General features: G+C 42.7%; 1 protein-coding gene across 3 annotated transcripts in view; it reads right to left on the bottom strand.

Annotated features, from left to right (window-relative positions):
• FHDC1 (FH2 domain containing 1) overlaps positions 1-25,602 on the bottom strand; it is a 41,257-nt gene that overhangs the window by 11,541 nt on the left and 4,114 nt on the right. For all 3 annotated transcript variants that reach the window (XM_036103586.2, XM_036103589.2, XM_036103587.2), the window contains exons 2-9: positions 21,864-22,495; positions 12,905-12,966; positions 12,121-12,223; positions 6,286-6,371; positions 6,098-6,198; positions 3,331-3,401; positions 3,123-3,230; positions 1,266-1,336 (exon numbers count right to left, since the gene is read on the bottom strand). In XM_036103586.2, coding sequence (XP_035959479.2) covers positions 1,266-1,336; positions 3,123-3,230; positions 3,331-3,401; positions 6,098-6,198; positions 6,286-6,371; positions 12,121-12,223; positions 12,905-12,966; positions 21,864-22,358 — 1,097 coding nt within the window. In that variant the 5' untranslated portion in view covers positions 22,359-22,495. The remainder of the gene's footprint in view (positions 1-1,265; positions 1,337-3,122; positions 3,231-3,330; positions 3,402-6,097; positions 6,199-6,285; positions 6,372-12,120; positions 12,224-12,904; positions 12,967-21,863; positions 22,496-25,602) is intronic.

Genomic DNA, 25,602 nt, shown 5'->3' with positions numbered 1-25,602 from the left:
TTTAGAAATTCAAAACCAGAACAGTTTATATCTTATAAGATGCTCATTGTTTGGGGGGAATAATCCAAAAATCTGTAAATGGGAACTATGAACTATTCACAGCTTCGGCCTTATAAGCTCACTTTGGGGAAGACATGTAATCTGTGGTTAGATGTTCACAGTCAATAAACTGAGACACTGGCCAATGACAGGGTTTGGCTTGAAAAGCTTTGGTTCATGTATTTATGCACAGGGTTCATAGCCATCCTAATCAGATATAATCACTCAGATAGCAAGTGTAGGACTTGAAGTGGTTCACTGGAGCCAGCCTGCAAGAGGCCACTGTGGCTGTGGGCACCCCTCCCAACTCCTCCCTCAGTGAGGCCACCTGCCACGGGAGCAGTTTTTACACCATGGAGATCAGCAAATGCTACAAATCAGGACCTCTTTCCAGGGAAGCCGGTTATTGAACATATACCACTGGATACGTGGATATGCACTGTAAATTTAAAAAACATGGAACTCAAAATAGCTCACGTATACAGATTATAGCCACATTAAAATGCACATCTATACTGGGATCAGAAGCAAATTAAAGTGATGTAAACACAGCTTTATGTTTGGTAGATACTTTCTCTATAAGTTGAGTGACTAATTTAAAACAAAATCCTTTCACAACCCTTGGTATGGTTCCAACTTCTTCTAATGCAATAGAAAATAAATGTACCATGTTAGATTCTACAAGGAAATGGCCCTGGAAGTTTGACTGATATATACCAACTCCCAAGGTAATAAGCTGTGTTGTTTGAGCTCTATCTTTTGGGTGTGGAGGGATTTGAAGTTCTTAATCCATATTGTTTTTACACTGATGATATTCATTAGAAAAGACTGCAATAGAGTTTTTTAGATTAAAAATAAAGACTAATTTTTCAAAACCCCCAAATTCCAAAGGTACACACACACACCTCTGTAAGCAAATAAAAGGAAGGTCTGAAAATTCAACAAGACAAAACTTTCTAAAAGTTATAAAATATTCACCAGTTTCATTAAAAGTAGTTTAGGGGTGCCTGGGAGGCTCAGTTGGTTATACGTCTGCCTCCAGCTCAGGTCACGATCTCAGAGTCCTGGGATCGAGCCCCACATCTGGCTCCCTGGTCTGCTTCTCCCTCTCCCCCTATCCCCTGCTCGTGCCCTCTCTCTTTCAAATAAATAAATAAATCTAAAAAGTAATTGAAAAAAAAACAAAACTGAGTTCTCAGAATTCACTTTCAGTCTTCTTTGCTCACCTAGCAGCCTCCTGAACGTGATGCAATTTTTCAGAAAAGTTTAGAAGAATGGCATCTTTCTTTTGGGCTTCCTAGAATAAAAACAGAATTTTCTCTACTGTATGTATAAAACTAGAAGGAAACAATTATCCCAAGGCTGAAAGGAACCTTAAAGTTCTTGTTTTTATGCTTGATATATTCAAAGCAATTCACTGAAACATGAACTCTTATATTCTTAGTAAGATTTACCAGAACTCCCCTACTCTCAAGATATATATAACTTCCCAGAGCAACCGACGTGAAATACAATTCATGGGCACACAAACTCAATGGAAGTGGGTGGTGGCTTAGCAGGGCCCATTGTTTCTGAGAGAATCCAATATATCCTGTTTAAATACCACCCATTCCTATGAGTATGCCTTTAAATGACCGAGATGCCTTCAACTGTTAAACCAGTTTGCAAACTGAGTTTAATCAGAAGGTGCAAAAGCCATGGAGGCATTTGGATTCTTCACCTGTTCAGGGGATACAAGGAGGGTGGATATGAAGGGTGCAATTACCAACTCTGGAAACGTCCCCCCCATGGGCTGGAACCAAGTTACACAGAGCACCTGGCTCCATGGATCTAAAGGGACTGCTGGAAGACTAGCTGTAAGGCACATGGGATAAGGAACACATTTTCTGGTTTCAGTGCCCTGAAAATTAAATTTTAAGTGAGTCCTGAGTTCAACATGTCCTTTGTCTTCTGAAGAATGTAGTAATAATTGTGTGTGTTATTTATGGAGAGCTTACTATGGGCCAAACACTGAAGTAAGCACTTTATGGAATTATCCCCGTCAGCCCTCTTGGGTACCTGTTTTAAAGGATCACTAGCCCCGTGATTAGAGGAAGAAATTGAGGGTCTTAACATTTAAGTAACTCCTCTGAGGAAGTACAGCTAATAAAGGACATGTCAAAATCCCAGTTCTGTCCTGTTCTGAAGCTCACAATGGAAACCAGCCCAGCTTCCTCCCCAGCTTAGAGCTACGTCAGTGTGATTGCTGTCAAAACAACAAATGTGATCCAGTGAAGAGAAAACAAAGCGCTACAATCCGTAATTTGAGATAATTTAACAACAGACAGACAACTGTCGTTGGCCGATTTTTCACTTTGTAACTGGTTGTTTTGGTATCCCAAAGCCCCAGTCAGAAACGGAGGTGATGAACAGGGTGCAGACCCCAAGGCCTGTGTTTGTGGCAAGGCACCCTGACTTACAGTTCACAAAGGGAAACAAATGGAAGTGATTTTTTTTCATTGCCCTGGCTCCCTCACTCTACACATAACCAGTCACAAATCTAGTCAACCCAACGCTGGGAATGTTTCAGCACCCAGGCCTCTGCTCTCCATCCCTTTGGCCATGACTCTTGATTCTCAGCTCTCGCCAAACGATCAGAGAGCCAACTTCTGCCAAGAGGTGCCCCATTTCTAGTTCTCTCTTCACTCCAGCTCATCCTCCATATTGCCTTATTTTCCTAAAAACAAAGCCACCCTGGTCAGGCCATTTTGCTGTGCACAAACTTCCATTGGCTCCCCATTGCTAAAGCATGAATCCAAATTCCTCAGTGTTTAGGATGTGGATCCTTCCTAACCGGGCTTCACCAACCCTGACCCCTGTGCCTCCCCCAACCCCTCCACTTCCCTCTTATCCTACAACCCTAGGCGCAGCTCAGCTCAGCTCAGGAATCTGCAGAGTGCTTCTGCAAATAGAACCTTCTTGGAGCCCACCATGTCCTTTCCCATCTCTGTGTGATGCCACCTAATACCTGGGAAAAACCTCCCCACCTCCAGGGAGGATTCACGCTCATTCTCTCTCTCTCTGAATTCACCACTTCCACCTACCTGTGCAACAAAGTGCAGAAGATTCATCCCAGGTTTGTTTGCTTTTGTGTCTGCCAATTTGAGCAAAGAAGACAGTTTAAATCCTACTGCATTGCCAGCATACCCTCCCTAAAGAAGACAAATCAAAAGAAAAAATATATACATATACCTTTGGACGGACAAATAAACTTAGAAACACAACATTGTAATTTTTTTGACTTTTACTTACTGCATTCATGATATTCCCCGCCTGTAGCACCAAGTGTAATATTGAATGTAGCTCCTCACACAACATCAGCTCTGTCAAAAAAGAACACACCATGGTACCTTCAGCTGAAATGCACAGACAGCTGCCACATCTGAGTTCAAGAGGGCCTGAAGCAAGCTCTGACCCTAAACCCCATATTAAGACAGGAAAAAACAAATCAAGCAGCACATTCTGTGGTATATCTAATGCGCCATTTGCTACGGGCAATCTGTGTCCTAGTGTTTAACTGGGAATCAATATGTATGATGCTTCAATATATCACAAAAAAACTTCAATAAGGAAAATTTTCAAGGAGTGGAAAATGCAAAGGCCTTATGAAAAGCAGCACACTGTGTTATAGGAGCAAGCTTTTTGTCAGCCATTCTTTATTTTTTTTCCTCTATCTCCACTAGCCTTTGAGATTATATTTATAGAATATGAAAACTAAGAGAGACCAACATTTTGCTTAGTCCACGAGCCATGAGAAGATAAAAAATAAACAGGCTGGGATGACATGTAAATAACTTGCAAAGCACTAACCCTTAGGGGCCAGGCACCCAGAGACTCTGTCCATTTTATTCAAAACTATACATTTCATTTGGATTGGCTTAAAGGTTGTAAAGGAGCTTATCATTGTAATATATCTTTAAACTAGTTCTTTAAACATAGAAGCTCTTGTACACACATCTATGCAAATTAACAATGTTAAAAATTGTTAATGTATTTCAAAAGCTAAAAGTGAATTTTGATGATTATTAAAATTATAGTATATATAGATAATAAAAAGCTACCCACGATTTTTTTAAGTTCATATTCCCCATTAAGTGTGGTATTACTTTCAAAAAATTACATTTGGATCACTGCCTGCATTATGTTATCTAAGAAGGCCAGTATTTGAAGGTTAACCAGATAAGAAACGTTTCCACCGTGCCCATGAATTTGCATGGCTCAATACGAAAACTATTCCATTTCAACGTGAACAGGAGGGATGGCCCTTCCAAAGTTGCTGCAATAGCCCTGGTGTGTGTAGGAAGAAATGTTAAAAGGCCTCCCTATTGAAAGAAGAAAAATTGCCCTTAATTCTTAGTCTCCTCTCTAAACTGAAGAAAATACGATGGGCTGAAGAGCAAAACTTTATCTCAACATAGGCCAGAGCAACTAAACAGGAAAATCAAATACGAATCAACAGCTCTGCAATAACTAGAAATCCAGAAAACCACCCAGAGGAAATCAGGCTGGCGCTGAAAACCCTGGAAAATGTGAGGGTTGGGGAACACCAGAGACTCTGCCTTGGCGATGAGGAGCGCCCACACGTGTGCTAGGTCTGCTTGCTCAGCATCCGAAACGCCTGAGGGTAAAACTCCAGCACTGTGGAAGGAGACAGGAGAGCAACTCTGAGGAGTCTGCCCAAGCTGGGCAAGCAAGTCATTCAAAGAAATGGAGATGACCCACTCGCCCCTCTCAAATGTAAACAGCCTGCCAGGAATTAGAGTCTTGAGGGGAAGCAAGTGGGAGAAGACACAGAGCAGAACCATCAGGAACCTGCAGAAGGTCACACTGAAGATGTCCAGGAAGAGTCAGGAGGAAGGAGGGACGATGCTGGAAAAGCAGGCCCTGGACACCAGAGGCCAGAGGATGGGAGGAAGGATGCAGCTGGCCTAAGTGCCCAGGTTTTGAGCACACGCATGCACGCACACGCATGCACGCACACACACACACAGATACTACACACACTGCATGCATCCGGAAAGCTGACCTAGGAGAGGAACAAGAGCGAGCTGCAACCAGCAAGGTCTACTCTGAAGCTTGGGATGAAAGAAATCTTCTTTTATGGGAAGATAATATACTAATTAATTAATTGGTCAATTAATCGATTAATTAAGGAGGAAAGTAAATGGAAATAAGCCTTAATTGTCATCCTAGGTAATATCTCTTTTCCCTTTTTAGGGTGTATCAGATTTAGGACTTTGCATTTCTCATTTCAATTGAATACTTTTGTTTTTTTTTTTTAAAGAAACTGCTACCAAACTAGTACAGCCACTATGGAAAACAGTTTCTCAAAAAATTAAAAATAGAATTACCACATGATCCAGTAATTCCATTACTGGGTATTTACTCAAAATATATGAAAACACTAACTCAAGAGGATACATGTACCTCTATGTTTATTGGGGCATTATTTACAGTAGCCAAAATATGGAAGCAACCCAAGTGTCCATCAATAGATGGATGGATAAAGAAGATGTGGTGTATATACACAATGGAACAATATTCAGCCATAAAAAAGAATGAAATCTTGCCATTTGCAGCAATATGGATGGATCTTGACGGTATAATGCTAAGTGAAATAAGTCAGTCAGAGAAAGACAAATTCTATATGATTTTGCTCATATGTGGAATTTAAGAAACAAAAACACAGAAAAAAAGAGACAGACAAAAAACCAGGCTTAACTCTAGAGAACAAACTGGTGGTTACCAGAGGTGAGGTGGGTGGGAGGCTGGGGGAAACAGGTGATGGGGATGAAGAGCGCACTTCCCTTGATGAGCACTGAGTGCTGGGTCAAACTGCTGAGTCACTATATTGTACACCTGAGACTAAGATAACACTGTGTGTTAACTATACTGGAAATAAAAAATAAATTAATTTTAAAAATCAGGAGAAGAATGCTTACAAAAAAGAATAAAAATTAAAGTGCTACCACTAAGGTTAATAAAAACAAATTCCATGAAGCATCATGTGTTCACTTACCTTTTGTAGCAGTTCTCAGAATTGTTATGTCTGTGTACAGAGAAGAACAAGAAGGTAAAAATTCCTTCTTTAGCACCATGGCTTCAATCCGAAGTGAATAGCTGAAAAATAAAAAGTAAAACTGTAGTGTTTGAGGTCACTGATTTTAAAACTTTCCTCTGTAAAGAGCTGTGATGGACGATCCTTACTTTGGCACCTGAATCAAGTAGTGTAGAAAGGAGTCCGCCAGGGACAGCTTGGACACATCTCCACTAAATGTTTTCAATTTCTTTATCTAAAAGCCAAACAGAAAAGAGGGTAGAGAAAAAAAATAACTTGTGATTAAAATGTAACATTATTTTAAATGTCCTCTTAGAATCCCTGTAAGAAAGTAAGATTCCAGTGCTAAATTCAAATTAATAAAAATGTAGACCCAAGAAAAGACAGAGAAGGAAATCATCGCATCTACTATGTTTTTTGAAAGAAGAAAAACCAAACAAATGAGAGGGAGAAGAGCTGCGTCATGTGTGTGGGTATAAATAACCTCCATCAAACCAGAGAACTAGAGCCACAGGACTCCTCAGGGAGGTTACCAAAGGGTCAGTTCTAAGGATGAGAATTTTCTGTAAGTTATAATCTGGAAGGGAGATCACTGGGAGAAGAAAGAGGACACTGGGTCGTCATTATAACATGGTCCTCTAGGTCCCTAATGAAAAAAATCTTAGTATTTTGGGTAGTTTGGACATAAAGTTCTCAGACTGGGGGAGGGCTAACAGACCTTTCTCTGGCCAAGTCCCCCTCCACACAGAATAGCCTTACAGCAAGGGGCTACTGTGTGCTGAGGCGTGGACACATTGGCTCTCCAGTGGCAGAGAAAAAGGAAAATGGCTCAAGCAGCTGATGGGTCAATGTCAAGACCTCCCCCTATGAAAAAGATCAGGTAATAAAACAGGATGTATGGTCAGATCCCATTCCTAGAAATTTTAAAAGAAGCGTCCACTATACCCGCCCCCCCCCCGCCCACCCTCCATGCACACACCATAGGTGTGGGGAAAAAGACTAGAAGGCCCCACCCGCACGAGGTGACAGGATTACAGGGACTATTATTTTCTTCTGCTGCTCATTTTTGTTTCCTAAAATGTCTACAATGAACATGTATTACTCTTGTAAAAAATTAAACTCAACTAAAAGTTATTCCTTCAACCGTAGCCAAGAAAAATGAAAGAGTTCTGACACAGGAATATAGCCAAACAGCTAGTAGGTGGGGATGGAAGCAAAGAGAAAGTTCTCAAACTGCATCAGAGCAAATCAGTGCCTCCCTCACACAGAGAACTGGACTGGCCCAATGGCAGAAACTTTTCTACATCCACTGGCATAGAGCGTCTTCCAACTAAAACACTTTATGGTAAATCGAACCTTGGGACTACGAGTAGACAGCCTACCTCTGCAGCTAACTGTTGCCAATGAGCACTTACCATCTTTCATTACCTTTATAAAGCTTACTCTCTTCCATCCCCAGGATTATGGCGGGTGCCCATAAAAATAACATGACTTTTCAGTGTCTTGAAAATAGGAAATGATAGTTCAAAAACAGAGGAGGAAATATTTGCAAAGATCCGAAGTATCTACATCAACTACCTGAAAATACAAAATGTCACAGTGCAGATGCATACCCAAGACTTAAGTCTGATGCTTAAGACTACATTTTTTTTTAAATGGGCAGAAAATAGCCATTTATAGAATTGCATTACTTCCCCTACCTTTAGGGCCCTAAACTGAATTTACTATTTTTAGTCATACTCAATTTAAGGGCAGATGGAATTTTTGGTTTAGCTAAACCCAAATCGGTGCCTGGCTGCTGAACAGAGAAAACCATAGGATGAATCCTGATCCCTTCTGAACTAGAGTTTAGCAATTCACTATATATGGAAAGGGGCAGAGTGAGGTTGTACCTTTTATAAGACCATCTATGCAGCATGTGCAAAGCTTCTGAAAATAACAGCACAATTTCCTGACTAAAGCATATAGAATAGGTCATGCTAAATAAACTTGGAAGATATTTCCATTAAACATGTGCTCAACTGTAACTGAACAATGATTAATCTCCTTCACTTATATAAAGAGCTAAAAATGTTTATGGAGTTCAAGAGAATGGTGATGGAAAGATAGTATTTAATTTAAATGCCATGTATACAGTTCTGAATTCCATTTCAAAATGAGACTTGTGTTCATTAAGAAGGATTATGGTACCTTCACAGTGGTAAGGAGGTAAAAAAAAGAGAGGTGAACAAACCCTATAATTATTGTGCATTCTCGTCATCATCAAAAAGCATTTATCACACATTGTTAGGCATAATTTTGTTGGCTGAGCCAAGTGACTCTCATTACGACCTGGCTGTGCCCAGTTTCTGTCCTAATAGCAAACAGCATGCTCCTTAAGACTCATACATTCCAAAGGGCAGACAGACCTCCTTCATCCCATCTAATTCCACTCACATGGCCTGGAAATAGCAAGATTTCCCACCAACAGACTCACCCCAAGGGAAGACCCTGGGGCTTCCTCCCGGTCATTCTCCCCACCCCACCCCCCAGGGGCAGAGTTGGCATAGAAGGTTGGAATGAGGTGATAAAAATGTCAGAGGCGGCAACCAACCAGCTGCCAGAGAGAACAGAAAACTTCTACCACCTTCCAGCCCTCTATCCCTGACAGTGATGCAGGGATGGGGCCCCAGCCCCAATGGAGGAAGGGCTCGCGGGCTGCGTCGGGGCTCCCTTCCACCATCCACCCGGCTCCTATGCCAACCTCTCCCTTGTCCCTCTCTGGCCACAGGAATACTTTTCATGGCAAAGAACCCCCTCCCAGGGCTTTTATTTCTGGGTCTGTCTTCTTCCTCTGCAAATTTTAAGCGTGAGTTGAAAGCAAGATGAACAAACATGCCAGACCAGTGATTTGTGGGGAGGGGCAGAGAAATCCTGAAAACAAATTAACCTTCTGCTGGCTTGTCAGCTGAGAACGCATGACCAAAAAGGGCCGTTTCCGCTCCTATTTTTCAACATGCTGATAAGATTACAGTATCACTCAAGCGACACTCACACCGGTGCTCTGCTCTGCAGCAGGAGTGATGAAAAGGCTGGGAGGAAGGCCGCGCAGTGCGAGGTGGGGTTTTGAGAACCTTTGCCCTTCCTTCCTCAAAGGGATGCAGTGGGGGTGTAGCAGAAGGAACTGTTCTGGGGTCAGACGCATCATGTGCAAATCCACCTTCCTCTCTGGCCTATCGACCAGGAGGGACACGTGAGAGGAGTTCTAGCGAACCTGTGTGAGCCTGTTTCCCATCCGTACCATAAGGAGTATCTGACGATGTGGCTGGGAGGACTCAATGCAAAAGGTACCCCAAATCATCAGAGCTATGACTGAGTGACCTTCTATGTGCCAGGCACTGGGCTACACACTTGAACACATTATCTCGCTCGGCTGGATTCTGCCCTGCCCAGGGCCTGCAACACAGGGACAACACTCCATAGATGTTTAGTCCCTTCCTGTGCTAAAAATGAGCACAGAACATTACACCACAGGCTTAGCAACATGCAGTTACGCAGACACTTGTGCATTTATTAACATATTTCTGCTACATTCCTAAACCTCTCTCACTTGGCCCTGGCTCCTCCTTGGCCTCATCCCCATCCTCCACCCTCTACCCAAGACTCAGGGGCCGGCCCTGATCCAGGCGGTGCCAGGGGCCACGCGGCGCTCGTGGCAAGGTCAGGGGGCCTTTGCAGCAGGCATCTGTCATGAGGTGGCTTTGGCCCGCACCGAGACGCCCTCTGCTAGCACAGATCCCCACAGTGGTTTTGGGAGGGGCGCCAAGAAGCCCTGGGGACTGTCAGGGTGTTCCTGCTGAAGGAAGCTCCCAGCTGAGTGTGGAGGGTGTGGTGAACTGAAGCCCAGAGCTGGTAATGTAAACAAGAAGAAGTGTGACCAAGCCTGTCGGATATTCAGGCTGAGGATGACCCTGCAGCAGGAGGGTGACAGGACAGGCAGCTGTGCCTGGCTCAGTGGCTGGGACGCAGCGCAGGGTCTCAGGGCTCCGTCTCATCCCAGCAGGACACTGTCTCCGGGACCGGCTAACTGTCTGGGGGAGAGTGAATGCCTCCGGCCGCCGGACAGTGCTCAGGTGGGTTTCAGTCATCTTGCCCTTAACATCCCCCCTTTGAATTATGCCCCCCCACACACAACTCAACAACATGGGAGGCTTGACAGCTAAGTTGCTTCTCTGAAAAATCCCCGAGTCTCCCACAGCCTTTGCGTTCTCCAATCACCTCTGAATTTAAAATTAGAAATGAAGATATTAGGAAAACGCGGCCTTACTGTCCCACCTCTTTACCATGGTATGAAGCTGGCAGCTTCTCCCCCGCCTAGCCTCCCTTTAGTTAGAAATTTAGAGCTTTTCACAGGCCGCCTGGTGGCTCAGTCCTTAAGCATCTGCCTTCAGCTCAGGTCATGATCCCAGGGTCCTGGGATTGAGCCCCACATAAATAAAATCTTAAAAAAAAAAAAAAAAAAGCCCAAAGAGGAATAAGATTTCAACAACTCAATCTTTTTAAAATCCAAATTAATTAAACCCTACCCATCCTAATTAAAGATTTTTGAAACTCTCATTCTCTACATTAAAAAAGACTAAGGGACTGTTCAGTGTATAAGATCCAGGGTAAATTAGAATTTGATGTACATTTCCCTCAAGACTTTAGGACCCTTTACTATCATTAATAAATGCTGGTAATTAATCTTGGCTTAGGTAAATTACACTTAATTTGCAAACAGAAAACCTGACATAGAGAGAGGTTCAGCTCCTCAAATACACCCAGAATACTCAAGTTACCTAGTAAGACCCTTGAGTTGGCATTGCAAGTTTATCACTGATTGACATAAAAGAAAAAGTACAGATATATTCCCCTCTTGTTATTTATGGCACTAAAGTCAAATTCCATAAATTCTGTGTGGGAAGAGGAGTGGGATGGGGAAGAGAGGAACCAGCAGTGTGGGTAAAAGGATAACTTAACTGTAAGATTCTACATTATTCAAATGTTCACAAGCACATATATTCATGTAATTTCTTACTGAATTTTTTCAGGGCCCCATTCTTCAGAAATAAAAGGCAAGATTACAATTTTATAAGGTTTTTTTTTTTAAGATTTTATTTATTTATTTGACAGAGAGAGACACAGCGAGAGAGGGAACACAAGCAGGGGGAGTGGGAGAGGGAGAAGCAGGCCTCCCACTGAGCAGGGAGCCCAATGTGGGGCTTGATCCCAGGACCCTGGGATCATGACCTGAGCTGAAGGCAGATGCTTAACGACTGAGCCACCCAGGCGCCCCACAATTTTATAAGGCTTTATAAAATTGTTTTTCCGATGTTTTTTTTTTCCTATCAAGCTCCCAACCATTCAACGGTTCAGTTAATTCAGTCCAAAAAAAAAGATCAATACCTATATTGCGGTACTACATGGCTATCACAGCAATTTTCACCTTTAAGTCAATTCCAGACACAACGTTTCTTAACAGTTTACCTACCTCTCCAAAATTTTAGAGCATTTTATCCAGAAGCGGTTTCCTTTTATTTTTATGTATAAAAAGTATACATATTTATAAAATAACCTGGGTGCAGCCTCGGCAAAAACCATCATTGGTAATGGAAAAGGAAACCGAAGTTTCTTGAGGTCCCATGTGCCAGGTACCATCCTCGATGCATAACTAGGGTTTCCGCCTCCTGGCAATCCGTGAGGCAGGCACCCACACCCTCACTATACAGGTGTGGACACTAAGTTCACTGGAGTTAGGAAATTTGCCCAAGCAAGGGCACAGCTCCAATTTAAACCTAGGTTCCCTAACTCCACAATTTATACTAGGTCACTTTTTTACTTGTATGTGGGAAGACTCTGGCTCTGGGTAGCAGAGTGCCCTTCCCATGTGAGTTTTGACACTCTGAAAAATATTGAGCTTTGATCATTGCTCCTAACATCTAAAACTCCTGTGCCAAATTCCTTACCTCCTCTGACTCCGGCAAAAGCTTAAGAAATTCTCGCAAGGTCTCTGATCCATAATGTTCACTCTTTCCTTGATGAATATCTTCCACAATGGACTGAGGAGACCTTGAAAAGACAATTAATTAGATTCCACTTTACGTTTGTTGGAGTGCCAAAGAAACACAAGTCAGTGGAAACTAAAACAAATCACCTCTACCCTTTTTCCAGCCCACCTTCTTCCCAGTCTGGGGGATGTGCTTTGTCAGTGATCACAGGAGCCCCAGTGCCAGGGAAAGTGGGGATCCTGACACACCACCCGGAGGCCCGTTCACCCAGAAGCCCATCCTTGGGCATCCCAGAAAAGCTGAAAGTGGCAGCAACCACGGGAGTCTTCTCTGGAAGAACAAAAGCAATCCCCTTTGGTCACATGGAACTCTGGAGAGCCTCTCCTTTCCACTTTAGAATACTGGCATTTCACCACTGTCTTCTGACCAGTCCACCCTCCACTGAGGGGCAACATTACAGATGAATTTATAAATTCCCTGGCATGACAGGCTTGAGCAGACACTCTGAGGCAACTCTGCCTGTACTTCAAGCCTTCACGCAGGGTATGCTTTCATGCAGGAAAACAGCAGAGAGCGACAGGCGCTTGCACACTCATCACGCTGTGTGCCGGAGGAGGATAGGTAGGGATGAGGAATGGCTTTTGCTCATATTAGGAGCTGAATTTTCAGCTCAGCCACACCCACAGACTGATGCTGACAGCATGGATATGCCTAAAGTTGCAAATGCGTGCAAAAACCTTACTTCTTAAATTGCTTAAGAAATATCCCAATGTTCATGCTCCGTTTTGCATCCAAGACAGTAATCTGGAAAAAACCAGACACACATAAGGCTATTACAAATTAGAAGACTTGGAGGGAAGAAGAGAATTAAAACCTATCAAAATACAACACTAATTTATAAGAGAATAACTTCCAATATGTAAATCTGGTTATTAATCGATATACCTAACACAGTTTTGCAAATATTAAAATATTATCATCTCCCCAAACTTCCTGCAATGATCTATTTACTTAACTATAATAACTATACATATCTATTTTAATCTTATGTAACTTTTTTTTTTTTTTTTGAGAGAGAGAGAAGGTGTGTGTGCATGAGCTGGGGGAGGGGCAGAGGGAGAGAGAGAATCCTAAGAAGGCTCCATGTTCAGGGCAGAGCCTGACTCCAGGCTTGATTTCAAGACCCTGACATCATGACCTGAGCTGAAACCAAGAGTCAGATACTTAACCAACTGAGCCACCTAGGTGCCCCTAATCTTACATAGTTTTTAATGAACAATGTATATTAAAATTTTTTTAATTTAGCTATTTCCTCTTAGAATAATATAGCCTTCATTTAAAAGCCCAAATTTGAAAAACAGGTGTGTTAGCATAGCTAGATTATATGAGAGTTGAACTAAGAAAGCAAAAAATAACTCAAGATATTGCAGAGTCCCAAGCTCTGCTTTAGGGATGTAGAAGGACCAGTACTGTTATTTTAAGAAATGTAATAAAATTAATTTTTTTCTAAAAGATAAATTTCTTTTCATTGAGAAAGAATATATGTCCTTCATATATCGTCCTTCAGGGGGAGGTAAGAAAGTTTCCTACGTTTTATTTACTTGGAATTTATTTATTTATTTATTTTTAAAGATTTTATTTATTTGACAGAGAGAGAGAGATAGCGAGAGCAGGAACACAAGCAGGGGGAGTGGGAGAGGGAGAAGCAGGCTTCCTGCTGAGCAGGGAGCCCGATGCGGGGCTCGATCCCAGGACTCTGGGATCATGACCTGAGCTGAAGGCAGACACTTAACGACTGAGCCACCCAGGCGCCCAATTTACTTGGAATTTAAAAAGGAAAACTCTTGTGCTGTATTTCACCAAGTCTAAGATGCACATTAACATCTCTACAATCAGGATGTATCTGACAATGCACAGCAGCTTTGATTTAATGAAATATGGTACCATTCTAATATACTGTCAAAACCCAGATTTGGGCTGCAATAGGTTTTACCTGTTCAAAATTAGTAACTGGGCAGGGTTTTATCAGACTAGAAATTAGACAGAACCTTTTTTGGGCAGGGGGTGGGGAGGATGTTGTTATTAAATACAGAAGCCGGGGCGTCTGGGTGGCTCAGTCGATTAAGTGTCTGCCTTCAGCTCAGGTCATGACCCCAGGGTTCCAGGAATGAGCCCAGCATTGGGCTCCCTGCTCAGCAGGGAGTCTGCTTTTTCCTCTACCCCTTACCCCCCTTGTGCTCTCTCTCTCATTCTCACTCTCTCAAATAAATAAAATCTTAATAAATAAATAAATAAATACAAACATACATACAGAAGCCATTTCTCTGGAAGGGAACATCCAAGATGCATGGAGGAAAGATCACCTTAAAACTGCCACAGGTTTTTTCTCATCTGTTTTTTGGTAAAGGGAGACTAGCTAAAACAGGAATGTTGTTATGATTCTCTTCCTTTCCAAATGTATGTGATTCATTTGTGAACAAAAGCGAATCAGGTTTCAGATTAAGTTCCTGTTCTCTAGGCCTGCTTGTAAGTTTATAAGCTGCAGTAAGAACTGTTAACCAAATTTAATGGCACTTCCTGGCTATAAGGTTAAATTTTTACAAGAGTATGGCTGTCTTCTTTTGAAGGTTAATCTTAAACAATCACATTATTTACTATCCTAGAGGTCTATTTCATGTTCGTGCAATCACCTACCAGCCATAAAATAAACTCACAAGCAAACAGGGCAGGCTCCTTATTGGAATCCTACCCAGGGATGCAGTTCAAGTTCAGCGTGAACGGAGGGGAGAAGACGGGGAGAGAATAAAACCTGTCAAACCTAACACCCTTTAAAGAGGAAAGCTCATAGGAAACAGAGGAATCTAAATTTAGTACGACAGAAAACAAGTGTATAATTCATCAATTAAAAAGCCACAAGTAAGAACATGTTTATTGATATAGCGATATACATATCCAAAGAACTTCCTTGGCATTCACTTCTACCCAGAATGAGGAAAAAACTTCTTTTCTATTTCTCGCATTAAATCACCACCTCTTGCTCTATTTGACCCTGGATGGCAGCACCCTCTCCTGCCCCCAACTCCAAGCTCCACCCCTAACCCCCTGACACTTGGTACCCCTGGAAAAGTGATCGAGAAATTATTCTTATTATTCCTCTTTGACAGATAAGGAAACCAAGCCTCAGCGATGTCATGTTATCCGGTTCCCAAAGCAACACGAGACCTGAAATGCTAGCCTGGGTCTCTCGGGTTCCTTCTCTAGTTCCTGTGAGTTTTAATATTGCTAGGGTATAGACAAGCGGCAATGTTCTCCCACCAGCCTCGGGCTGGTATCCACTCAAGGAATGGGGGCAGATCTATAGAAAGCCATCCACAGGGCCTGGCCAAGTCCCCTAGTGATTCCAGGGCTGTCTGTGTGGGATGATGGATAGAAATCATGTTCTCACAGCTGAGACAGCCTTCAGGAGCTGCCATCATGCCCCTGACACAGGGGAGAAGCCACAGCCTGGGGTAGTGGCTGCCTCCGCCGCGTGAAGCAAAGCTTCAGAAACTGGCCACCAACTTAAGAGAGGGGCGCCTGGGTGGCTCAGTCGGTTAAGCGTCTGCCTTCAGCTCAGGTCATGATCCCAGGGTCCTGGGATCGAGCCCCCGCAGAGCCCCGCATCTGCATGGGCTCCCTGCTCAGTGGGGAGCCTGCTTCCCCTCTTCCCTCTGCCTGCCGCTCCCCCTGCTTGTTCTCGCGCTTTCTCTGACAAAAAAATAAATAAATAAAATCTTAAAAAGGAATTTAAGAGAATTCAGCAATACTCTGAAGGAAAAACCTGGGCTGGCCATCCCCAAGCACCTTACAGGGCAAACAAAGCCTAGAGCCTCATCCAAACAGCAGGAAAACTGACAGCGTTCCAGGGACAGTCCCACTCTTCTCCTGGCATCCTCAGATTTGCCTAGTGCACGAGCAGGCTCCTCCTCACAGGCTGTCACACTCGATCCTTCTAAAGCAGCGTAACACTGCATTTGTTAAAGTCTTTTAAAGCAGGTTATCGTTTCACATGCAAATTAGCTTATCTTACTCCCCAAATGCTTGCCATCTCAAAGCAGGGCAATTCAGGAACCCCTGCGTGGGGGACTGGGCGGTGTTCTGGAATCATCCAGAGCAGGCTGCAAAAGCCAGCCTCAGGAACAAGGATGAACTAACCCGGCTCCCTCCCTGCCCCCCAGTTCCAATCCACAAAAATCTACTTTTCTGGGCACCGCAGGATAGGGGGGCAGGATCCCCACTGAAGTCAGGGCCTGTCACAACAGGGACAGCCAGGTTACTGTAGAGCTCACGGGCTTTCCCATCAAAGGCCCACTGAAGAGTTACGCCAGCCCTGGAGAACGAGGGAATGAAATACAAGGCCATATGCTCAACTGAGGACTTCCCACTAGGATGTGAGGCGGGCGCTGCTAGAGAAACAGGGTCCCCACAGACTGCGAGGCTGGCCAGGGTCCTTCTGCCTCCCTCTGAAGCACTGAGACCACAGCACTTGGGAGAGGCTGTGGCTGGCTCCACCACAACTCTAAGCACTCCTCGTTTCTTCTACAATTCCTGTACATTCATCTATGAGCAATCCCCTACACAATCTGCCTCCCATATTCTTCCAAGGAAGAAACAGCTTTTGCATTTTAGTTGTGGTAAAATACACGTTAACATTTACCATCTTAACCGTTTTGTTTGTTTACAGATGTTATTTATTTATTTGACAGAGAGAGACACAGCAAGAGAGGGAACACAAGCAGGGGGAGTGGGAGAGGGAGAAGCAGGCTTCCCGTGGAGCAGGGAGCCCGATGTGGGGCTCGATCCCAGGATCCTGGGACCATGACCTGAGCTGAAGGCAGACGCTTAACCGACTGAGCCACCCAGGCACCCCGACCATTTTTTTGTAAAGTAATCTCTACCCCCAACGTAGGGCTCCAACTCATGACCCCAAGATCAAGAGTCGCATATGCTACCAACTGAGCCAGCCAGGACCCCCCTTCCTGAACCATTTGTAAATGGTCAGTGTCATGAAGAGCACTCACACTGTGGTACAACTGTCACCACCATACACCCACAGAACTCTTGCCCTCTTGCAAAATTGCAACTCTGTACCCATTAAGTCATAACTCCCCATTCCCTCCTTCCTTCAGCCCCTGCCAACCACCCTTCTACTTTCCGCCTCTAAGAATGTGACTATTCTGGGGAGCCTCACATCAATGGAATCATACAGTATTTGTCCTTCTGCAACTGATTTATTTCACTTAGCATCATGTCCTCAAGATAGAAGAAGAAATTGTTAAACCACTTTTGTTTCAATATGCCAAAGAGGGCTTCCTGGACTGCTTAAGTACCACTAAGTAGTGCTTATTTCAATGTTACATCAAATTTGGAAAAGCAAAACTTAAAAAATCTTCCCGTACCCTCCTATATAGACATAGCTTTTGGGTTTTGATGTTTTTTGGGTTTTTTTTTTTCCCATTTTCATTTTCTTTTTATTTTTGGTTGGCTGCCAATTGGGAAATGTTCCAGCCTGGGTTTGGGGGAAAAAAATAAAAACCCAGTTGAAGTTTTTTTTTTTTTTTCTTTCAAATGTATTTCAAATACTCATCTAGTTCTGTAGTTCTGGATTGAGCATGCCCAGAATTCTAGAAGATACTGAGAACATAACAAAAGTTGAGAAAGAATAACCGATAACCTGAATTAGTGTGGGAGAATATTATTTCTCAGAAATTTATAAAAGCAATCTTCCTTCCATCCTTCCTTTTTTCCTCTCTCTTTTCCTAATAAGCAATTTTAGTTATTTCTTATATAGTATTATTGTTAATTGTAAAGATTACTACAGACATTATATTGAATGATCTCATGTGTTTTCTTTTTCCTTTTTTATTTCACTTTTATTGAGGTATAATTAACAAATAAAATTGTAAGATATTTAAGGTGTGCATCATGCTTATTTGCTATATGTAAACATGGTGGAAGGATTCCCCTCCCCTCACCTCATGTTATCTTGGTTTCCTCCTTTTCAGTGAGAGCATTTAAGAGCCTCATCCAAACAGCAGGAAAACTGACAGCGTTCTACTCTCTTAGCAAATTTCAATTATCCAACACAGTGTTATCAACTGTAGTCACCTTGTTTTTATAATACATCCTCAGGCCTCATTCATCTTGTGTTTTGTCAATCCCAATTTTGATCATATTGATCTATCATACTGATAAGTACTCCCTTTGCCCCCTTGGTTCAGTTCTGTCAGCTCAATTACCTTTAATTTACTTTGGAGGATACCAACTGGCTAAGACTGTCCCACCCTTTAAGAGCATTTCAGATTCTAGAGGGAGACAAGTACAGACCCAACCCACCAGTGTGAGCAATACTCTGAGGGGGTTGGGGAGCAGTGGTGACAGACAGGGAACTTCTCAGGGATGAGGTCAGTGAACTCCGCAAAGAGCTCTTTTTATTATTATCCCCAGTAATATATTTTTGTTATTTCTAATTACTTTATTACGGTTTAATTACTATTGTAACATTTGTAGCCTCCTCAAGTTAATTTTTAGGTAACAAAAACACAAGGATTATAATATTTCATAACCTTTCCTCCCTTCCCCCTTACTAAATGTTCTAATTTACTTTTTTGAGTGTTGTTCTTCCTAAATTCAGCCATTCCTGAACCCAGCACTTCCTTATCTTCCAGCAACTTCTTTGTCTGGAATATAATAAAACTAATTTGTAATGCTTTATAAGCGCTTTAAAGTAGGAGCCAACCGCATAATGGCAGGCCATTTCTGCAGGAGGTTATTGTATTTCAAGAGGACATTATCTGATCCCTGACATGTTTGAACCTCTGGAATTATGGACGGTGTTCAGGCTCAGGATAGGTCCCTCTGCCAAACATGCTGTTTAGTGTATTCTCCACTCCACGCAGACAGGTGGTGAGAACTAGTGCTTTCAACCCTGGATTCCATTTACTCCTTCTGAGTAAACTGAAGACTTATTACCGGACCTTGTGAAACTATCACTCTGCTGAGTTGTAATTTTCTTAGAAGAAAGTCTAATGAGGGAAGAAAATAGCATGTACTGTATTCTTTTACCGAAAAAAAAAAAAAAATATATATATATATATATAAAATACTTCTAGCCATGTTGGAGATAGCCTGAGAAATTGAAAATAATTCTGGATAACCCTCTGTTATGTGACAATATTGCCTAATATACACTTAAATCCATCCACCTAACCTATTTATCCTACCTGAGTTCTAAAGAGTTGAAAAGTTAGATTATCTTATGACACACAGTCATGGTGATTTAATTTTTCTTTCTAGCAGCTTCTCTCAGATTAGGACCTATAAGTGTTAAAAATATTCACACACCCATATTCACAATAGCCAAAAGGTGGAGGCAGCCCAAATATCCGTCGATGGATGACTAGATCAACAAAATGTGGTACAAATATACAATGGAATATCATTCAGCCTTAAAATTCTGACACATACTACATGGGTGAACCTTAATGACATTATGCAAACTGAAATGCTCCAGTCACAAAAAGACAAATACTATATGATTCCACTTACATAAGGCACATAGAGTGGTTAAATTCTTAGAGACAGAAAGTAGAAGGGTGGTTGACAGGGGCTGAGGGAAGGAGGGAATGGGGAGTTATGACTGAGTGGGTCCAGAGTTGCAATTTTGCAAGACAGGGAGATTTCAGTGGGTGCGTGGTGGTGATGGCTGTAGGACGATGTGAGTGCTCTTCATGACACTGACCAGTACATTTACAAACGGTTAAGATGGTAAATGTAATGTGTATTTTATCACAATTAAAAATAATAATTATTTGGTTCCAGGTATTTTTTAAGTGAAAGGAAAAAAGAAAAAGTAAAGACTTACCTAGGGTGAGGGGGTAGAGAGAGATGAGGGGAAGACTCTTTTTATTCCTGAAACTCAGATGTGGCCTAGACATGGACATTTCTGCTTTGGCTGTAGTTGGGGCAAGATGCCACACCCCCTGCTACTTCCCTCCCTCTCTGAGTGCTTCTTACCTGCTTTTGAATTAGCAGACATAAAGCTGCAAGCTCCTTGTAGCCCCTTGAATTATCGTTCGCCAAAATAAGTGTCTCCAATCTATAAAGGAGGCCACGCATTCTAACCTGGTAGCTGCTTCCCTAGTAGCATGGTAAGCTAGACCCCCTTCTGGTTGTTATGGGTGGTTCCTTGAGAGGTGCGCTCAATTTCCCACTGTACCCATCCACTCTTTCCTTCAAAATTCTTGAAATGAAGTAGGGGGAACTAGGAAACAATGGTGAGAAACGCCCTACTGTACAGCAAGGGGTCTCTGCTGGAAGCTGGGGCGAAGGCCAGGATACTAAGGAAGTGACTTTTTGCTCCTTCCAATATTGAAAGGATCCGCTAAGAAATAAAAGGGCTCTGCAGAAAGGGAAGAACAGGAAAAGTCCAAGTTCAGCAGGGTAGGGCCGAGGGGTTGTCCTGAAGACTTCCTCTCAGATTTATTTCACAGTTCACACTTAATTCTAATCCCAGTATTCTCCGCATTTTATAGTTCACAGACTCTTGGCTATTTCAAAAGGGGACCATACCACCAATTTCAAGGACCCCCAAGTGAATCCATGGAGAGAAGTTAACCTGCTCCTGAGCCAGACAGAGAAAAGAGGTCAATAGTGTGGGCTTGAGAATTCAATTATGCAGAGAGCTGCTACCTCATCCCTGAGCCCTGACCACTCTCTTACCTGAGTCACTCCATCTTTGACCTATATTCTCTGCTTCTGTAGAATAGATTTAAAAAATGATACATTTGTTGCCCCCCCTCCACTTTTTCTTTTTGGTGGGCAACATTCCTTCCTTTCAATCTCTAGTTTCCTCAGTACTTCTGCTAGCAAGCAGAGGTTTCTCAATTTACTTTGTTTCTAAACAGAGTACTTTCAAATGCAATTTTTAACTCAGTTTCTATAATATATGGTAATTGGTAGCTCTGAAGCCATGCTTTCAGTGAACTTCTTATAACCTGCCAGCTTTACTTTGTTCTCAGTGTAAGACATTTATTGCTAACTGGCAATATGCTTGCTAGAAAATCCTAAAACTAGCTTTATGCTTTAAACTCTCTGGAAATCTCTATTCCACAATGGCCACACTTTAGAGGAATGAAGGCTCTCTCCTAACACTTAGGGAAGGAAAACTAGAGGGAAAAATAGGGATAAAATCTTCAGGATGCATATTAGTTAAGGGTGTCTTTAACAAAGGGCATTTTGTCTCAGAAAGTTCCAGTTAATCTCACTTAGCTGAGTTCAGGAACTCAGGTTTTTGTTTCGACAGAGACTAATAACGTGGACTTCGGCGGAACTGCTCCACCAGGGGAAACCGCAGCAGATGTTGCTGGAGACAGGGCAGTGCTGAGAGGCCAAACAACGATGGCCCCACATAGCATGTTCTCAGCGTGAGGTCATAATCCACCGGGATGTCTGGGAGGATGTGGCATGCATGCTTCGTACACTTTTCTGCTAGTCAGCTCAGGCTCATCATGTAAGGCCCTTTCTATCATTTCCAGAGCACACACACTTACATTATCTTACTTCTCAGTGCTTTAGCAAGTTCTGAAATGTACACACCCTTCCAAACACAAAACAATGCAGCGTGTGGAGGATTATCCCTCCCTGATCCGATCCGTTCTTACCTCTTCCCTAGCATCCCTGAAGGATGAATTTAAAGTCCCTCCTCTCCTAGAAAGGGAAGACCTGGTAGTAGTATCTTCTTGCTGCCCAAAGAGTTCCTCGATGGTCTTTGTATCAATTTGGTAGTGATGCTGCTGCCTGGCGGCCAAAGTCCAGATGTTGGTTTTGCCGCGAACTTGCTCCTCTGGAATGGTCTTCCAAAAAAAGCTTCTCATCCGCTTTTTCTTACCAAGGTGGCTGTAGCCGTTCATGGGAGAAGCTGGGGGTAGTCCTGGAGGGGGAGGCGGGAGCGGAGGCCCCCCGGGGAGTGGCGGTGGGTGGGGAGGAGGAGGAGAGGGAGGAAATCCCTCCCCTGAATATGGACATGGTGGAGGGGGAGGAGGAGGAGGAGGAGGAGGGGGTGTCGGTGCTGTCTGCCCGATCATGAATCCGGCTGCCGCGGTGGTAGTCCCATTTTCTTTATCGCTGACCAAGGAGACACAATTCATAACATGCATAGTACTGTTGCCTTCTAAGGAGATAATTTCTTGGCCTTGGGGAAGCAGACACAAACATCAAACTTGTGTCATACTTTTTCACTCGCTGGTCGGCTGCCAGAGAAAAAGGCAACTGTGCTGTGTGTCATCTTCCAAACCTACAGAGATAAAACAACTTGAAATCGGTACAGGAAAACATCTGAATGCTAGCTATTCCCTTCAGAGCCTCATGCCAGTCCTCCTGGAGTGGCTGGGTATTACAATCAATGAGAGGAAACACATCCAAAAGAGCAAAAAATGGGACTGATATTTTTCTAAATGTGAACCAAACAAAATTTTACTGCTTGGAAATGCTGCCAAAGGAGCAGCCAACAAACCCAACTTGGAAACCTTCCATTAATCAATAAAACACATATTGACTGAGAACCTGCTATAGGTTCAGCAAGTATTGCTCAGTTTATGAATAAACTACTTGTTCACTAACTGGCTCATTTTCTTTGGGCAATGGATACCCAACCCCTAGGGAAATTACCCAAATGGCTGAAGCATTAGGTATTAGTGGACGACCCTGCCTTTCTCCTGTACGGACATGTCCCCTACCAATCACTTGCTCAAAGGGTATCCTTTGCCTTGCATGGAAGTGGCAGGGCATTTGGAAATGATAAAATAGCGACCAAACTCATTCCCCTAGAGTCAGGGCCACCATGTTCCTGCTCCATTTGGTGATGTGGCCTCCCCGCTAACAGAGAAAAGAATACTAGATGTTTAGATTAAAGGTTGTAGCTCTAAATCAAACTTTACTGCTTACATTTTATTTATTTTTAAAGATTTTATTTATTTATTTGAGAGGGAGAGAGAGTGAAAGAGGGAGAGCACGAGAGGGGGGAGGGTAAGAGGGAGAAGCAGACTCTCTGCTGAGCAGGGAGCCCGATGTGGGGCTCAATCCCAGGACTTCAGGATCATGACCTGAGTCGAAGGCAGACACTTAACCCACTGAGCCACCCGGGCGCCCCTACTGTTTACATTTTAGACAAGTCACTTCACCTTCCCAGACTTCCATTTTGCCCTTTGTAAAACTAGGAGGTTGGGATCCATTCCATGACCTCTCTCATTGCTGCCAATGCTATCATTTTAGATTCTCATTAAGCCACTCTTCAGAAACAATCAGAACTTCATGCCTCTACCTCTTCAGCTTCTTCTGTGATACTATTAGCAGAGAAGACACATACACACAAGTATATGCTGCTCGCATCATACCTGCCACAGGTCTATCCCTTATCCACACAGTCACTGAGTTATATTGGTGACTTGTGTTTTTATTGGCCTTTAAATGTTTGTTTTTGGTACTGAGTTGTTATGGACCTGATGTGAAAACAGAGGTCAAAACAACCACATTTCTTTAGATGTAAGGCCAGATTAACGGAGGACGTAGAAGGGACTCCATGCAGGCGATGAAGTGAGCTCCCCAACTATGTAGGAGTGTAAAAAGGGGACTGTTTCCTCCAGGTCACATGGAGAGGCTTTTTTACACTGGGCTTCTGAGTGTAATTACCCTTTTACAGCATCACTGTCAAAGCTCACACTTACAGACACACAGTGGTCAAATAATACTGGGTTGTGCAGGAGTAAACTGTCTGATAGCACTAATTCAAATATTATGAAATGCCTTACACAGAACCATGTATAAAAGACAGGATTGCCTTGGGAATAAGAGTGGAGACTCTAGAAATAGACTGTTTTATCCTCAGATTTCAGGTTTGCTACTACTTAGATGTGCAATCTGAGGTGAGGTAGGCTGTTGAACCTATGTCTCAGCATCCTTATGTATACTATAAAGATATATTGTTTCATTGCTTTGCATAAGAATGAACGAGCTAATACATGTACTAAGATGCCTGGTACATAGTTCGTTATTACCAACAATAACCAGTGTCATGTGTATATATGATTTCTCTTTACTTTCACAGGTGTTATATTTTCTTTAAAATATGTATTGGGTTTATGGATAAAATGCTAAGTTGTTCCTGGCTGGTAGAAAAATGCCTTTAACAGTCCCATTCTTTGCTTTCTAAGTTACTAAGTTTGTCCTTCTTCAAGTGATTATATATTATATTATCTCTAAATTATAAGAACAGGGGCGCCTGGGTGGCTCAGTCAGTTAGCATCCGATTCTTGATTTCGGCTCAGGTCATGATCACTGGGTTGTGAGATCAAGCCCCACGTCCAGCTCTGTGCTAGGGGTGGTGGAGCCTGCTTAAGATTCTCTCTCTGCCCCCCCATAAATAAATAAATAAATTATAAGCACAAATGTTTTTATGAAACATTTGAATATTTAACTTTTGAAAACTATATACAGGTAGAAGACAGCATTGCGAGCTACTAACTGGATTTTTCTTTTTTTTACCATTTTAACCATTTATAATTGTGTATCAGTGACATTAAGTACATTTGCAGTGTTGTGTAGCCATCATCACTAAGTAATTTTTTAGAAAGTAAAACTGAAATGATTTATCCAAGCCAACTTACAGCTCACTTGAGATGCAACTGGCTTTTAAAAGGAGTTTTCATAATTACCATTAGGGGCATAACCAGGCTGTTTTCACAGTTGGCACCCCTTAAGCAATGACTCATTGTCAATTACAGTTTATAGTTACATTTGAACTCTTCGTTTTTCAAGACTGCACAGGTAATCTTGGCAGTTTACCCTTGCATAGTTTAAAATACTTCTGTACATAAAATATCTCATGTATTGAAGAGTTGTTAATCCTCCAAGTCACCTCCAACTGCAGATATGCTGACTCGTTTAGAGATTATTCCTGCTAAGAATGGCGATAACCTTAAAAAGTCTCCATCCTAGAAAGCAATAACTCGGTGCGGCATAAGTCCATCCACAGATGTGCCATTAAACCTCATACAGCAAGTACAGAGATACTAAAGAGTGAGAAAGCCCATACACCCAGGTTGTGCACCAGCATTAGTTTGTACCACCAAAGCTCCAAAGGACGCAAGTCTTTTTGAGTATTGTGCACTGCACAGAAGAAGGACAAGATAAAGGCTTGTCAAAGTAAGAAGTGACATGTGTTAGGTTAGGGGCTGGCATAATTCTAACCACTGCCCCATCTAGAGAAAGCAGTTATTTTTTTTTTTTAAAGATTTTATTTATTTATTTGAGAGAGAGAGAATGAGAGAGAGCACGTGAGAGGGGGGAGGGTCAGAGGGAGAAGCAGACTCCCCGCCGAGCAGGGAGCCCGACACGGGACTCGAT

The sequence above is a fragment of the Halichoerus grypus genome, chromosome 3, assembly GCF_964656455.1.
Source record: "Halichoerus grypus chromosome 3, mHalGry1.hap1.1, whole genome shotgun sequence".
NCBI classification, from domain to species: Eukaryota; Metazoa; Chordata; class Mammalia; order Carnivora; family Phocidae; genus Halichoerus; species Halichoerus grypus.
Note: the sequence above shows the minus strand (reverse complement) of the source record. Positions and strands in the feature narration are given on the sequence as shown.